Source organism: Salvelinus alpinus, chromosome 31, assembly GCF_045679555.1.
Source record: "Salvelinus alpinus chromosome 31, SLU_Salpinus.1, whole genome shotgun sequence".
NCBI lineage: Eukaryota > Metazoa > Chordata > Actinopteri > Salmoniformes > Salmonidae > Salvelinus > Salvelinus alpinus.
This window is the reverse complement of record NC_092116.1, coordinates 5389267-5404090: the sequence shown is the minus strand read 5'-3', so window position 1 is coordinate 5404090 and position 14824 is coordinate 5389267. Positions and strand designations below refer to the sequence as shown.

Here is a 14824-nt window from a genome sequence, read left to right as displayed (position 1 = left end):
TTCTTCGAAGTAGGCTCCATGAATTACCGCTTTTAACCGCATAATGTTTTAGTAAGTACCAGCTGAAATAGGACAGTAAATTAAAGCCTTCCCCAAGAAGGAAAATAAAAAGAGAATGAGACTACCAAAAAATGAGGAAAGAAAGGCTCCGTCTCCCGAGTGGTGCAGCGGTCTAAGGCACTGCATATCAGTGCTTGAGGCGTCACTACAGACCCTGGTTCAATACCGGGCTGTATCACAACCGGCCGTGATCGGGAGACCCATAGGGCGGCGCTCAATTGGCCCAGCGTAATCCGGGTTAGGGGAGGGTTTGGCCGGGGTAGGCCGTCATTGTAAAATAAGAACTTGTTCTTAACTGACTTGCCTAGTTAAATAAAATAAAAAATAAATAGAAGTCTCACCTCGTAAGCATTCTTGATGTTGAGGGGCTGGCCCGTGGCCGCCACGTGACCCACAATTCCCTTGTTCCACTCCAGGCGGATGCAGCTATTAGACACCTCCTCCAGTGTGGAGCCCTCGGCCACATCGAACAGCCTGCTCACCAGGAACTTCCTGTTGGAGCTGTCCTCGCCCACCTGGGATCACACAACAAGGAACAGAAGTGAGGTCATACCTATCGAGATTCTACAGGAAGAAACTGTCCAAAATGCTCCACAGTTTACACCACGTCATGATACTGATATGATACTTTACTGTTCATTTGCATGGAAATGTTATCATTGCTACCTGATACGGTTGTATAATTAGATAGATAAGGATTAGACAGAAATTCAAAGATATGAGCAAATAAAATTCATAGAATAAAAAGGGGAAGCTTTACTTCTTCCTAAGTCTGAGTGTGGTTTTAACCTTCCAGACCTGGAATTGTATCAGCACGCCAGTGGCGGTAAGTGCCGTTTAAGATGAGGGGGGGTGATTTTTTATTTCTATTGCAGCATATTGGATGACTGTCATTCATACTCTATTCACCCAGTTCAATGTAACAGGTAACAGCGATAGGTTTAGGCTACAAAATGTTCCCTATACCCATCATGAGGTTGCCAAAACCTAGCGTTTGAATGAACGTTTACAACTTAGGTGCACACAGGTCGAGAGACAAATTTGAGGTGACAGTGACACATGGACAGACAGTGACATTTAATACCGCCTTTTACACTCTTGCCTGCATCTAGCTGACATAGGGTGTAATCATTAGTCCAACAGTTGCAAACGAGAGTTACTATTGGACAAATTCAGGTATGTTTATTCCCCGTTTTGTTCCGGTTAAGAAACGTTTTTCAACAGAATTGGTGGAATGAATACACCCCTGATCACGCGTAAACACTGTTCCCTTTCATAGCAGTCACGTTGTATCCGTTCTCGCATCTCTCCTCCTCTCACCTCTTCCCTTCGCTTGTGGACTTCAATGCACAACACATCAGCTGTATGTGACCAGGCGAAAAAACCTTTCCAAGCCAACCCATGTCATAACCACTACACACAGCCTACATCGTTGTCATCATATTAGCTAAAGTAACGTCATAGTCAGCATAGCTAATAAAATGAATGCGTTAGTAAGTAATCCCGCTACAATCATGCAGTAACGTTACAGTGTATAGTCACCGGGCTCCGGTGGCAATAAATTAGTAATAACAAAAGCTTACCTTGTTGGAAAGTCATATCCAGCTAGCTAACATAGCATCCCTCTGTTTGAGCTGGGTGTTTCAGTAGGCTAAATTAGCTAGCTAATTAAGTGAAACTGCTTCTCTTGCTTCTCCTTCATTTTGGAAGAAATGAATTTGTTAAAAACTGTTCAACTATTGTATTTCTCTCTCTGAGTCAACTACTCACCACATTTGATACACTGCAGTGCTAGCTAGCTGTAGCTTATGCTTTCAGTACTAGATGAATTCTCTGATCCTTTGATTGGGTGGACAACATGTCAGTTCATGCTGCAAGAGCTCTGATAGGCTGGAGGACATCCTCCGGATGTTGTCATAATTACTGTCTGTCTATGGAAGAGGGTGAGAACCATGAACCTCCTAGGTTTTGTATTGAAGTCAGTGTACCCAGAGGAGGACGGAAGCTAACTGTCTTCCTGCTACACCATGGTTCTACCCTACAGAGTCCTGTTGAGGCTACTGTAGACCTTCTTTGCAAAATAGTGTGTTTTAATCAATTATTTGGTCACGTGATTATATTTAGTATAGTTTTATCTTAAAATTTTTACTTTTTAAATGTTTTACAATTTAGATTTTTATGAAATTCACTGAGGAGGATGGTCCTCCCCTTCCTTCCTCCCCTTCCCTTTCTGAGGAGCCTAAACTGCAACACACTACCCAAGGCTTTTACTTGCAACATAGTTAGACGAACAATGGGTACATATTGAAGATGCACATGCTCATCCCCAAATCTTTTAACATGTCTTTGTTCAAAGGATAAAGCTAAGAACATTAACAACTTCATAGTTAAGAACACTATAACAATATGGAAGAAAATGAAACATATTCTACAAGAACCAATATCACTCCCTAAAACACAACCCTATGGAACAATCCTTGGACAGCGTTTCAGAATTCACAGATAAGTTGATCCACATGGAAAACTAAAGGCATAGAAACCGTAAATGACTTGGTAACAGGAAATACACTACATGACCAAAGTATGTGGACACCTGCTTGTAGATATCTCACTCTAAAATCATGGGCATATGAAGTTGCCCCCCCCCCCCCCCCTGCTATAACAGCCTCCACTATTCTGGGAAGGCTTTCCACTAGATGTTGGAACATTGCTGCGAGGACTTGCTTCCATTCAGCCACAAGAGCATTAGTGAGGTCGGGCACTGATGCTGGGCCATTACGCCTGGCTTGCAGTCGGCATGTTTCCCTATGGAGATTGCATGGCTGTGTGCTCGATTTTATTCACCTGTCAGCAATGGGTGTTAAAATAGCCAAATCCAGTAATTTTGTACATATGTACATTTATTTCCATAATAGAATTAAAAAGCAATTTTGGACTGACCAATGTAGACATTTTCAAATGTATGCAACATAAAAGTTACATATCACGAAATTTTTATTCGAATTCTTTCGGACATCAGAGCAGCCTTGAGGGAACCCTATTTGAGTCAGAAAAGGATGTTCATATGATAGGTAAGATATACAAAACCTTAAAGAGAGCATATCCAACTCTTTTAGAAAAAAATATAAACTATTGGAACCAAGACTTAAAAATAACTGAAGTTGGCACAAGATGGAGGGAATGTTGGAGCATAACTAATGAAATTACAGTTAACTAAAATGTATGCTTAATCCAGTATAAACTAATGTGTAGAATGTATTATACAAGAGACAAAATTCACAAATTCTACAGCACAACGGCAGAGTCATGTCTTAAGTGTAAAACTAACAAGGACTCATGAATCCATGCTTTCTGGGACTGCTATGAAGACCAAAACGTATGGGCAGAGTTTGAAAGTTGTCTGTCAAAATATTACAACGTAAAATGTATTTTTTATCCGTCTGTCTGCATATTTCAAGACATGGCATATCAGGGTGTGATAATCATCCAGTCAAATGGGTCTCTTCTCATGTTGAAAAAACATATACTAAAAACTTGGAAATCAATCAATCGGCCATCATTAACACAATGGAAAAATCGAATGATTTATTATTGAAATAGCACCGGCGACCGAGATTGATTTCCTTTTTACAATTTGACACAATGTGGCAAACACTAATGCAGGCACTAGGGATGGAGGTGTGAGCATGCGGGTCTGGGCAGATGAGACGTAGTCGTGGTTTGTGTGCGTTTGTAAGTTGTTGTTCATATGTGTATGTTTGTATCTGGTGTGGGGGGGAAAATCTATAATATGAAAAATGTCATTCTAATAAATAATACTTTTTTATAATAAGAGAGAGCAGGAAGTACACTTGGGAGACAACTATTCCAACAGTTTAATTCAGCACCATATAATTGAAATACTAATCCTTCATCATCTCATACTAAATTTGTTTCATGACATAGGCTAGCCTGTGCCCTATCCTTTCTCTCATAGGCTAACACGTGCCCTATCCTTTCTCTCATAGGCTAACATGTCCCCTATCCTTTCTCTCATAGGCTAACCCGTGCCCTATCCTTCTTTCTCTCATAGGCTAACACGTCCCCTATCCTTTCTCTCATAGGCTAACCCGTGCCCTATCCTTCTCTCATAGGCTAACCCGTGCCCTATCCTTTCTCTCATAGGCTAACCCGTGCCCTATCCTTCTCTCATAGGCTAACCCGTGCCCTATCCTTCTTTCTCTCATAGGCTAACACGTCCCCTATCCTTCTTTCTCTCATAGGCTAACACGTCCCCTATCCTTCTTTCTCTCATAGGCTAACACGTGCCCTATCCTTTCTCTCATAGGCTAACATGTCCCCTATCCTTTCTCTCATAGGCTAACCCGTGCCCTATCCTTCTTTCTCTCATAGGCTAACACGTCCCCTATCCTTTCTCTCATAGGCTAACCCGTGCCCTATCCTTCTCTCATAGGCTAACCCGTGCCCTATCCTTTCTCTCATAGGCTAACCCGTGCCCTATCCTTCTCTCATAGGCTAACCCGTGCCCTATCCTTCTTTCTCTCATAGGCTAACACGTCCCCTATCCTTCTTTCTCTCATAGGCTAACACGTCCCCTATCCTTCTTTCTCTCATAGGCTAACCCGTCCCCTATCCTTCTTTCTCTCATAGGCTAGCCCGTGCCCTATCCTTTCTCTCATAGGCTAACCTGTGCCCTATCCTTCTTTCTCTCATAGGCTAACCCGTGCCCTATCCTTCTTTCTCTCATAGACTAGCCCGTGCCCTACCCTTTCTCTCATAGGCTAGCCCGTGCTCTATCCTTTCTCTCATAGGCTAGCCCGTGCCCTATCCTTCTTTCTCTCATAGGCTAACCCGTGCCCTATCCTTCTTTCTCTCATAGGCTAACCCATGCCCTATCATTCTTTCTCTCATAGGCTAACCCGTGCCCTATCCTTTTATCTCTCATAGGCTAACCCGTGCCCTATCCTTTCTCTCATAGGCTAACACGTGCCCAATCCTTCTTCCCCATCGTGCTCCTACCTACCAGGAAGAGGGAGTAGCGGTCGGCAGCGATCAGCTCGTTGATGTGCAGGAAGATCTTGTGGCACAGAGCCGTCACATCCAAGTGACTCGACACATCCTTCACCAACTCCAACAGCCTGGCACAGCGGTCCAACCCCCGGGCACTGCCCACCTCGTCCATCATCCCCGTGGGGATGCCAAACCCGACCCCTCCCTGCTGGGTTCTGAAGGGCATGGGCGTCCGGATGTCGCCTCGGTCGGGTTCGGCGTCGCAGAGGAAGGTTAGTGAGCCTTCCGCGTCCTTGACCACGATGGGCCTCAGTGGCCTGTCAAACTCAGATGCAGAGATCTTGCGGGTGGGGGTGCTGGGAGCGGGGCTGGGGGCTGGGGAGGGAGAGCGCCTGTCGTTCAGGCCCAGGGAAGGGGGCAGGGAGAAGGCTAGGCAGGGACTGTCTGAGGGCTGGGTGGGTCTCTGTGGTGTAAGGGTTTCTTTGGAGGATGACGAGGAGGAGGATGATGAGGAGGGCTGGATGGAGTGGACTCGCTCAGCAAACCAGGCATTCACCATCTCCCTGTACCAATACACAACACACAGGACATTATACGACATTATAAAAACAATAATCGACATCATACAACAGGTCAATACGACATTATAGGATATTAGAGGAAAATATAAACAATCTGAGGAATTTGTGTATTTGATAAGCATTACACGTGGAGGTAGTGTGAGGAAGTTCGACCAGCTTTCTGCATCTCCTAATAGACAATAGAGAGGACATACAGGACTTGCATTACAACACATCATGAGATATGCCTTACAAGACTTACAATACATTAATCAACAATGTTAAACATTGTATAAAGACATTTAAGGAGCATTTTAACAACTTTCTACCGCAGTCCCATGGGCACACGCGTATGCACACTAGAGGTCGGCCGATTAATCGGGATGGCCGATTAATTAGGGCCGATTTCAACTTTTCATAACAATTGGTAATAAGGCAAATTTGGACACCGATTATGGCCGATTACATTCCACTCCACGGGGAGACTGCGTGGCAGGCTGACTACCTGTTATGCGAGTGCAGCAAGGAGCCAAGGTAAGGTGCTAGCTAGCATTAAACTTATCTTATAAAAAACAATCAATCTTAACATAATCACTAGTTAACTACACATGGTTGATGATATTACTAGTTTATCTAGCTTGTCCTGCGTTGCATATAATCGATGCGGTGCCTGTTAATTTGTCATTGAATCACAGCCTACTTTGCCAAACGGGTGATTTAACAAGCGCATTCGCAAAAAAAAGCACTGTCGTTGCACCAATGTGTACCTAACCATAAACATCAATGCCTTTCTTAAAATCAATACACAAGTATATATTTTTAAACCTGCATATTTAGTTAATATTTCCTGCTAACATGAATTTCTTTTAACTAGGGACATTGTGCCACTTTTCTTGCGTTCTGTGTAAGCAGAGTCAGGGTATATGCAGCAGTTTTGGCCGTCTGGCTCGTTGCGAACTGTGTGAAGACCATTTCTTCCTAACAAAGACCGTAATTAATTTGCCAGAATTTAACATAATTATGACATAACATTGAAGGTTGTGCAATGTAACAGCAATATTTAGACTTATGGATGCCACCTTGTAGATAAAATTTTCGAGATGATAGTTTCCAGATTTGACCATATTAATGACCTAAGGCTTGTATTTCTGTGTGTTATTATGTACTGCCCGGTGGTAGGCAGCAGCAGGCTCATAAGCATTCATTCAAACAGCACTTTCCTGCATTTGCCAGCAGCTCTTCGCTGTGCTTCAAGCATTGCGCTGTTTATGACTTCAAGCCTATCAACTCCCGAGATTAGGCTGGCAGTACTAAAGTACCTATTAGAACATCCAATATTCAAATGTATTTGAAATACAAATGGTGTAGAGAGAAATAGTCCTGTAATTCCTATAATAACTACAACCTAAAACTTCTTAACTGGGAATATTGAAGACTCATGTTAAAAGGAACCACCAGCTTTCATATGTTCTCATGTTCTGATCAAGGAACTTAAACGTTAGCTTTTTTTACATGGCACATATTGCACTTTTACTTTCTTCTCCAACACTTTGTTTTTGCATTATTTAAACCAAATTGAACATGTTTCATTATTTATTTGAGACTAAATTGATTTTATTGATGTATTATATTAAGTTAAAACAAGTGTTCATTCAGTATTGTCGTAATTGTCATTATTACAAATATATATATATATATATATATATATATATATATATATATATATATATATATATATATATACAGTGGGGAGAACAAGTATTTGATACACTGCCGATTTTGCAGGTTTTCCTACTTACAAAGCATGTAGAGGTCTGTCATTTTTATCATAGGTACACTTCAACTGTGAGAGACGGAATCTAAAACAAAAATCCAGAAAATCACATTGTATGATTTTTAAGTAATTCATTTGCATTTTATTGCATGACATAAGTATTTGATCACCTACCAACCAGTAAGAATTCCGGCTCTCACAGACCTGTTAGTTTTTCTTTAAGAAGCCCTCCTGTTCTCCACTCATTACCTGTATTAACTGCACCTGTTTGAACTCGTTACCTGTATAAAAGACACCTGTCCACACACTCAATCAAACAGACTCCAACCTCTCCACAATGGCCAAGACCAGAGAGCTGTGTAAGGACATCAGGGATAAAATTGTAGACCTGCACAAGGCTGGGATGGGCTACAGGACAATAGGCAAGCAGCTTGGTGAGAAGGCAACAACTGTTGGCGCAATTATTAGAAAATAGAAGAAAATAGAAGAAGTTCAAGATGATGGTCAATCACCCTCGGTCTGGGGCTCCATGCAAGATCTCACCTCGTGGGGCATCAATGATCATGAGGAAGGTGAGGGATCAGCCCAGAACTACACGGCAGGACCTGGTCAATGACCTGAAGAGAGCTGGGACCACAGTCTCAAAGAAAACCATTAGTAACACACTACGCCGTCATGGATTAAAATCCTGCAGCGCACACAAGGTCCCCCTGCTCAAGCAGGCGCATGTCCAGGCCCGTCTGAAGTTTGCCAATGACCATCTGGATGATCCAGAGGAGGAATGGGAGAAGGTCATGTGGTCTGATGATTCAAAAATAGAGCTTTTTGGTCTAAACTCCACTCGCCGTGTTTGGAGGAAGAAGAAGGATGAGTACAACCCCAAGAACACCATCCCAACCGTGAAGCATGGAGGTGGAAACATCATTCTTTGGGGATGCTTTTCTGCAAAGGGGACAGGACGACTGCACCGTATTGAGGGGAGGATGGATGGGGCCATGTATTGCGAGATCTTAGCCAACAACCTCCTTCCCTCAGTAAGAGCATTGATGATGGGTCGTGGCTGGGTCTTCCAGCATGACAACGACCCGAAACACACAGTCAGGGCAACTAAGGAGTGGCTCCGTAAGAAGTATCTCAAGGTCCTGGAGTGGCCTAGCCAGTCTCCAGACCTGAACCCAATAGAAAATCTTTGGAGGGAGCTGAAAGTCCGTATTGCCCAGCGACAGCCCCGAAACCTGAAGGATCTGGAGAAGGTCTGTATGGAGGAGTGGGCCAAAATCCCTGCTGCAGTGTGTGCAAACCTTGTCAAGAACTACAGGAAACGTATGATCTCTGTAATTGCAAACAAAGGATTCTGTACCAAATATTAAGTTCTGCTTTTCTGATGTATCAAATACTTATGTCATGCAATAAAATGCAAATTAATTACTTAAAAATCATACAATGTGATTTTTGGGATTTTTGTTTTAGATTCCGTCTCTCACAGTTGAAGTGTACCTATGATAAAAATTACAGACCTCTACATGCTTTGTAAGTAGGAAAATCGGCAAAATCGGCAGTGTATCAAATACTTGTTCTCCCCACTGTATATATATATATAGATATATATATAAAAATCGGCCGATTAATCGGTATCGGCCTTTTTTGGTCCTCCAATAATCAGTATCGGCGTTGAAAAATCATAATTGGTCGACCTCTAATGTACACACCACGCGCACACACCACGCACACACACACGTTCCGCCTCACACAGTAACTCACAGACTAATTCTGGTCAGCAGCGCACATTTGTAAAGCATGACAGATATGCACAGTGCCAGCATTAAAAAACACTGTTAACCACAAGATCCTAGGTTCAAATCCCAACCTTTTTATTTTGTCAAAGATTTACTTTGGCTGAACAGCCCTACTGAAACCTTCCGGAACCCCAGCGGCAGTAAAACGTATTTGCCATGAAATGTCCCTGCAGATTAGGCTGCCTGCCAGACACATAAAACTGAGCCTTAACCACACTATGAAATCGCAAGCCGATGGAAGCGGAATGTTATCTCGCCAAGCATAAGAGACAGCAACGTGTGTGTACGCCTGTGTGTGTGTGACCCCCTAGTGAGAATCCCCCATAGAGCAGCCCTAATGTGTCCTTAGGAGCTCTTAGAGAACTGAGTTTCAGACCTAAACATCCGATCTGATGATATGTGCAAACGGATATATTTTGACGTGTCAATCAAATAATGTTTTCTTACATAATGTGGTTACTGTGGATACACACAAAAAAAGACATATCTCCTGTTACTTCTCTAAGAGAAATATGTCTGACCTTTTCATGGGCCTATGGAAAACGGGATGGTATCAAATGAGATAAGATTATTTGACTGAAATGTAAATTATGCAAACCTGGACAGGCAAACACTTATTCTGGATATACTTAAATGCAAATAAGTAGCCCTTAAAGAAGTCTTCACTTTATTTTCACGGAATGTATCCACTATCATTTCTTATAACCAACAAGAACTTTTCAACATCAGATCAGCAGTTACTTACCCCAATTCCGATTTTAACTTTGACTCATCTGCCCTGGGCTCTTTATGTAATTCCGACCCAATCTTCAGGGCATCCAAGAGGCAGGAGAGGGGGAATCCTGGCGAGATTAAGCCGTAGGGAAAACTGAACACCTCTTCCCTCCATTCTATTGGCCAATCACTTGATAATAAGATGGACGACCTCTGATCGTGGATTTGCTACAGACGGGACTCTCATAACTGCAATATTCTCTGCTTTTCGGAAACATGGCTTTCGGACAAGATACCCCTCAGGGCTATCCAACTCGATGGATTCTCCAGTCACCGAGTGGACAGGACAGCAGAGTCAGGGGAATTGAGAGGGGGAGGGATTTGCCTCTTCATCAACAACAAATGATGTGCTGAAACAAGTGCAGTGGAAGTCTCAACCCATTGTTGGTGATGGTAGGCAACATCACCTCCGCCACGCTGACCCTCAACACGGCGGCCCCACAGGGGTGTGTGCTTAGTCCCCTCCTGTACTCCCTGTTCACCCATGACTGCGTGGCCACGCACGACTCCAACACCATCACCAAGACACGCCGGTGGTAGGCCTGATCACCGGCGACGATGAGACAGCCGACAGGGATGAGGTCAGTGACCTGGCAGTGTGGTGCCGAGACAACGACTTCTGCCTCAACTTCAGTAAGACCAAGGAGCTGATCGTGGACAACAGGAAACAAGGGGGCGAGCATGCCCCTATCCACATCAGCGGGGCTGCAGTGGAGTGGGTCGAGAGCTTCAAGTTCCTCGGTGTCCAAATCACTAAGGACTTAAAATGGTCCACTCATACGCGCATGGTTGTGAAGAAGGCGTGACAGCGCCTCTTCCCCCTGAGGAGGTTGAAAAAGTTTGGCATGGGCCCTCAAATCCTCAGAAAGTTCTACAGCTGCACCATTGAGAGCATCTTGACTGGCTGCATCACTATTTGGTATGGCAACAGCACCGCCCTCGATCGGATGGCTCTACAGAAGGTGGTACGGACAGCACAGTACATCACTGGGGCCGAGCTCCCTGCCTTCCAGGACCTCTATATCAGGCAGTGTGAAAAGGAGACCCGGAAAATCGTTAAAGACTCCAGCCACGCAAGCCATAGACTGTTCTCTCTGCTTCCGCACTTCTGCCAATAGGCTCCTGAACAGCTTCTATCCCCCAAACCATAAGATTTCTAAATAGCTAAAATAATGGCTACACAAACTATCTGAGTTGACCCTTGTATTACGTTTTGTTGTTGTTGCTCTGTCTCTATGCACACTCACAGGACTCTACACACTCACGCACACTGACACTCCAACACACACATAACATGCACAAACATTTATACTGACTCTACACACAGCCCACACACTCACATACAATCATCATTTTGCTGCTGCTACTCTGTTTATCATATATCCTGATGCCTAGTCACCTTACCTCTAAACATATCTACCTCTTTCACTCCAGTATCCCTGCACATTGTATGGTATTGGAACTGACACTGTATAAAGCTTCGTACTTTCTCATGTTCTTCTTATTTCGTATGTTTATTTATTGTGTTTTTGTTCTTCCTTATGTTCTTTTTTTTGTGCCACATTGAAATCGATTACTGCATTGTTGGGTTTGGAGGTTTCAAGAAAGGCATTTCACTGTACCTTGTGCAAGTGACAGTAAAACTCGAAACTTGAAACTAAACTAGGACTGATAGTTGTGATGCCAAGGTACCAGCCTCACTATATGGACAGAATATGCCCTTAATGACAGTAAGGCTGCTGGCTTGCTACAACAGGCACCTCACCCATGAATGTATAGTGTGCTGTTGTGAGATAGAATACTGTAAATAATGACTGTATGTCTAAACACGAACTAATTGTCCTTTTAGGTTCTGTTTGCAATCTATGCAAATGTATCCAGACTATAATGTCTTATCAAAACCGTAACAAAAACTGCACACGAGCCACTGCGATATGTCAAAACATGCCATAACACCTTTATGTTATAATAAAACCAAATACAACTAATAATGTCAATAGCATCTATTTCAGAAGTTGTGTGGTAACACAACAAAACGTGTGTAACTTTTAATTCGCTGCGCTTTTTGGAACAGCGTGGAATGGAATCACCCGAATAAAGGTTAATGATTACACTTACGCTTTCAATTCTCTCGCTATTTTGGTGAATGGTTACTGATTGTAGTGCAGATGGTCCGGCGTATTAATATATGTCAGTAACGTTAGTAGCATGTCGTTTTACGTTGAAACAACTCATTGCGAGTGCTTTTCTATAACCGGAACACATTAATTATCGCCCAGATTGATTAAAATATAATAGACAGCGAGGATGTATTAGAAAATGAGCTATCCCTGTTTCGGAAATACAATTCATCAGTTACGACTTAAATCTCACTCCGCGCTTACCTTGTAGCCTTCCTGACAAAGTAGGAGTGAGCGAACTCCAAGTGGTCGTCAAGCCACGCTTCCATCCTTTCGTATTCGGGGAGATAGCAGCCCTCCATGCTCAGAGCCAAAATTCCTCAAATTAATCAGATTACCATCAACACTCCGAAGATGGAAGTAAATAATATCAGTCACTGGCAAGCAGTGTGTGTGGTGGTAATCTGTTTTCAAGCGAGCGCTTCCTACATTGTGAGCGCCCGTGGGTAGACTTCTGCAAGAGTCTCATTGCCTTTGCGCAGCAACATCGCCTCAGCAACATGCCCCCCCCCCCCAATAACGGATTCTAAATTCCAAAATGGAAAAGCAATGTTTTCTTGTGATTTGTTTGTATGTTTATTTGACAGAAAAAAATAGATATGGGTTTACATCAAAGGGCATACATTACAATAATATTTGTACATATCCAGGATGGCAGAGATTTTCACATCGGTGAACTAAGTTAATTCATGGAAGATGGTTAAAATGTGCCCTTGATAAGTCAGCTGAATATATTTTCAGCCTAATTGTCAACCAAATAGATTGACAGTTTCACAATGTGCATAATCTCATGAATACGTGTAACTATTTAACATACAGCATGAGCTATGGCTCCTTCACTCAAATGACCTTACTTGCCTCATATATTTGAGTGGGTGTTGGTGAATGCTGATACAAGGGCAAAACAATCAATATCACCTACAAGGAAGCCTTTTACAAGGAGGGATGACCCACTGGTTCTCCTCAACAACAAAAAATCTGTATTTAAAGTTGCTAGCCCATATTGATAAATATATCCCAGATTGGGAATGCTGATCAAAGATCAGGCCCCCTTCCATCCATATAATGCAATGCATTATTACCTAAAAAGCTACATTGATCCTAGATCAGCACTCCTACTCTGAGACGCTTTATGAATACGAACCACTGAGTGTGCCGTGTCAATCAATCACTGAACATGCTCCATTGAACTCCCCAGCCCATTTCAGAGGCCCCCACTGAAATGACAAATAGTAATGGCCTCGACTATATAGTATTCATTGTCGCAGACACTTTAGATCCTGTGTGCCTCTGGTGTCCAGCCAGTGGGACCATGCTGATACTGCGGTGTTACCTTACCCAGCAGATGGCGTCTCTTTTACCCCTGGGAGCACAGGACCCGCTCCCCAGGCATATGGGAGCTCCCTGGCCTCCTACTAGAGAATCTGGACAGCCCAGAACATTAGGCATCCAGTCTATCTGATAGGGGGATCTGATAGTGGGACCCTTCCCCATAATTAACACATACATGCCCAGGACACACACATACATACACACATGCATACACCCACATACGCACGCGCACGTGCACACGCACACACACACACACACACACACACCCCAGGCTCTCTTCCAGATGTTCCAACAGTGTGTGTTTCAAAACCGAGCTGGTCTAGACTTGTCAGGTCTCTCTCTAAATCTCACTGTCTGTCATTCTTCTGCAAAGTGGTCTCAGAGCATTAAGTATAATACGTTACGTTTCGTATGGTATGTATTCATTTGTGGATGTCCATCATCCATTTCATATGATATGTTACAAATTACAATTCGTATGACATGTTACGAATTGCAATACGTACAATGTGACGAATTTGCAAAACGTAAAATATGTTCCGAATTTGCAAAATGTACAATATGTTCCAAATTTGCAAAGTGTATGATATGTTACGAATTCCAATTTGATGTGGCTAACGTTAGCTAGGGGTGGCTAGGTGGCTAACGCTAACGTTAGCTAGGCTAGGGCAGTGGTTCCCAAACTGTGGGGCTTTTAAGGAACTCAGTCCGACTTTCAACTTACTCTTGAAAGCTGTAATAGTAGAATGCACAAGGTGCAATTTCAAAATTGGGTAGTGCACCATCAGTTTGTAATAATGTTTGAGTCACTCAAATATCACATGAATACACATTAGACATGGCGAAATGTATAGAAGTGCAAGAAAATGCTTTGGGTTGGGCCCCAAAGCTGGAAGAATTTGTGTTAGGGGTTAAAGTTAAGGTTAAAGTTAGGAGGTAGGTTAAAAGGTGAAGGTTAGGGTTATGGGAAGGGTTAGCTAACATGCGAAGTAGCTCCAAAGTATCTAAAAAGTAGTAAGTAGTTGCAAAGTTGCTAATTAGCTCAAATGCTAAAGTTGTCTGGGATGAGATTCAAACAGCAACCGTTGGGTTGCCAGACGTTCGCGTTATACGCCCAACAACCCTCCTTTTGTTTCTTTTCTGTCTCATGTAACATTTCATACTAATCTGAGTGTCCTGTATTTACGTTTACTATGTCTACGAGAACAGTCTGGGGACCTTGAAAGCGTAGGAGTCCTTCTGGAAGTGTATTGGTTGTGTGCGTGTGTGCGTGCATGCGTGCATTATTGTATGCGTGCTTGTGTGTGAACAAGCTTGCAAGTGCGTGTATGTCCTTCA

The 14824-nt window shown here is 43.0% G+C and overlaps 1 protein-coding gene across 4 annotated transcripts in view; it reads right to left on the bottom strand.

The window, feature by feature from the left end:
• LOC139561076 (cGMP-specific 3',5'-cyclic phosphodiesterase-like) overlaps window positions 1-14824 on the bottom strand; it is a 95083-nt gene that overhangs the window by 57281 nt on the left and 22978 nt on the right. For 3 of the 4 annotated variants that reach the window (XM_071377910.1, XM_071377911.1, XM_071377912.1), the window contains exons 1-3: window positions 12359-12611; window positions 5084-5633; window positions 402-575 (exon numbers count right to left, since the gene is read on the bottom strand). In XM_071377910.1, the coding sequence (XP_071234011.1) occupies window positions 402-575; window positions 5084-5633; window positions 12359-12456 (822 nt within the window). In that variant the 5' untranslated portion in view covers window positions 12457-12611. Of the gene's footprint in view, window positions 1-401; window positions 576-5083; window positions 5634-12358; window positions 12612-14824 lie in introns of those variants that run through there. The other variant, XM_071377913.1, reaches the window with a different exon arrangement.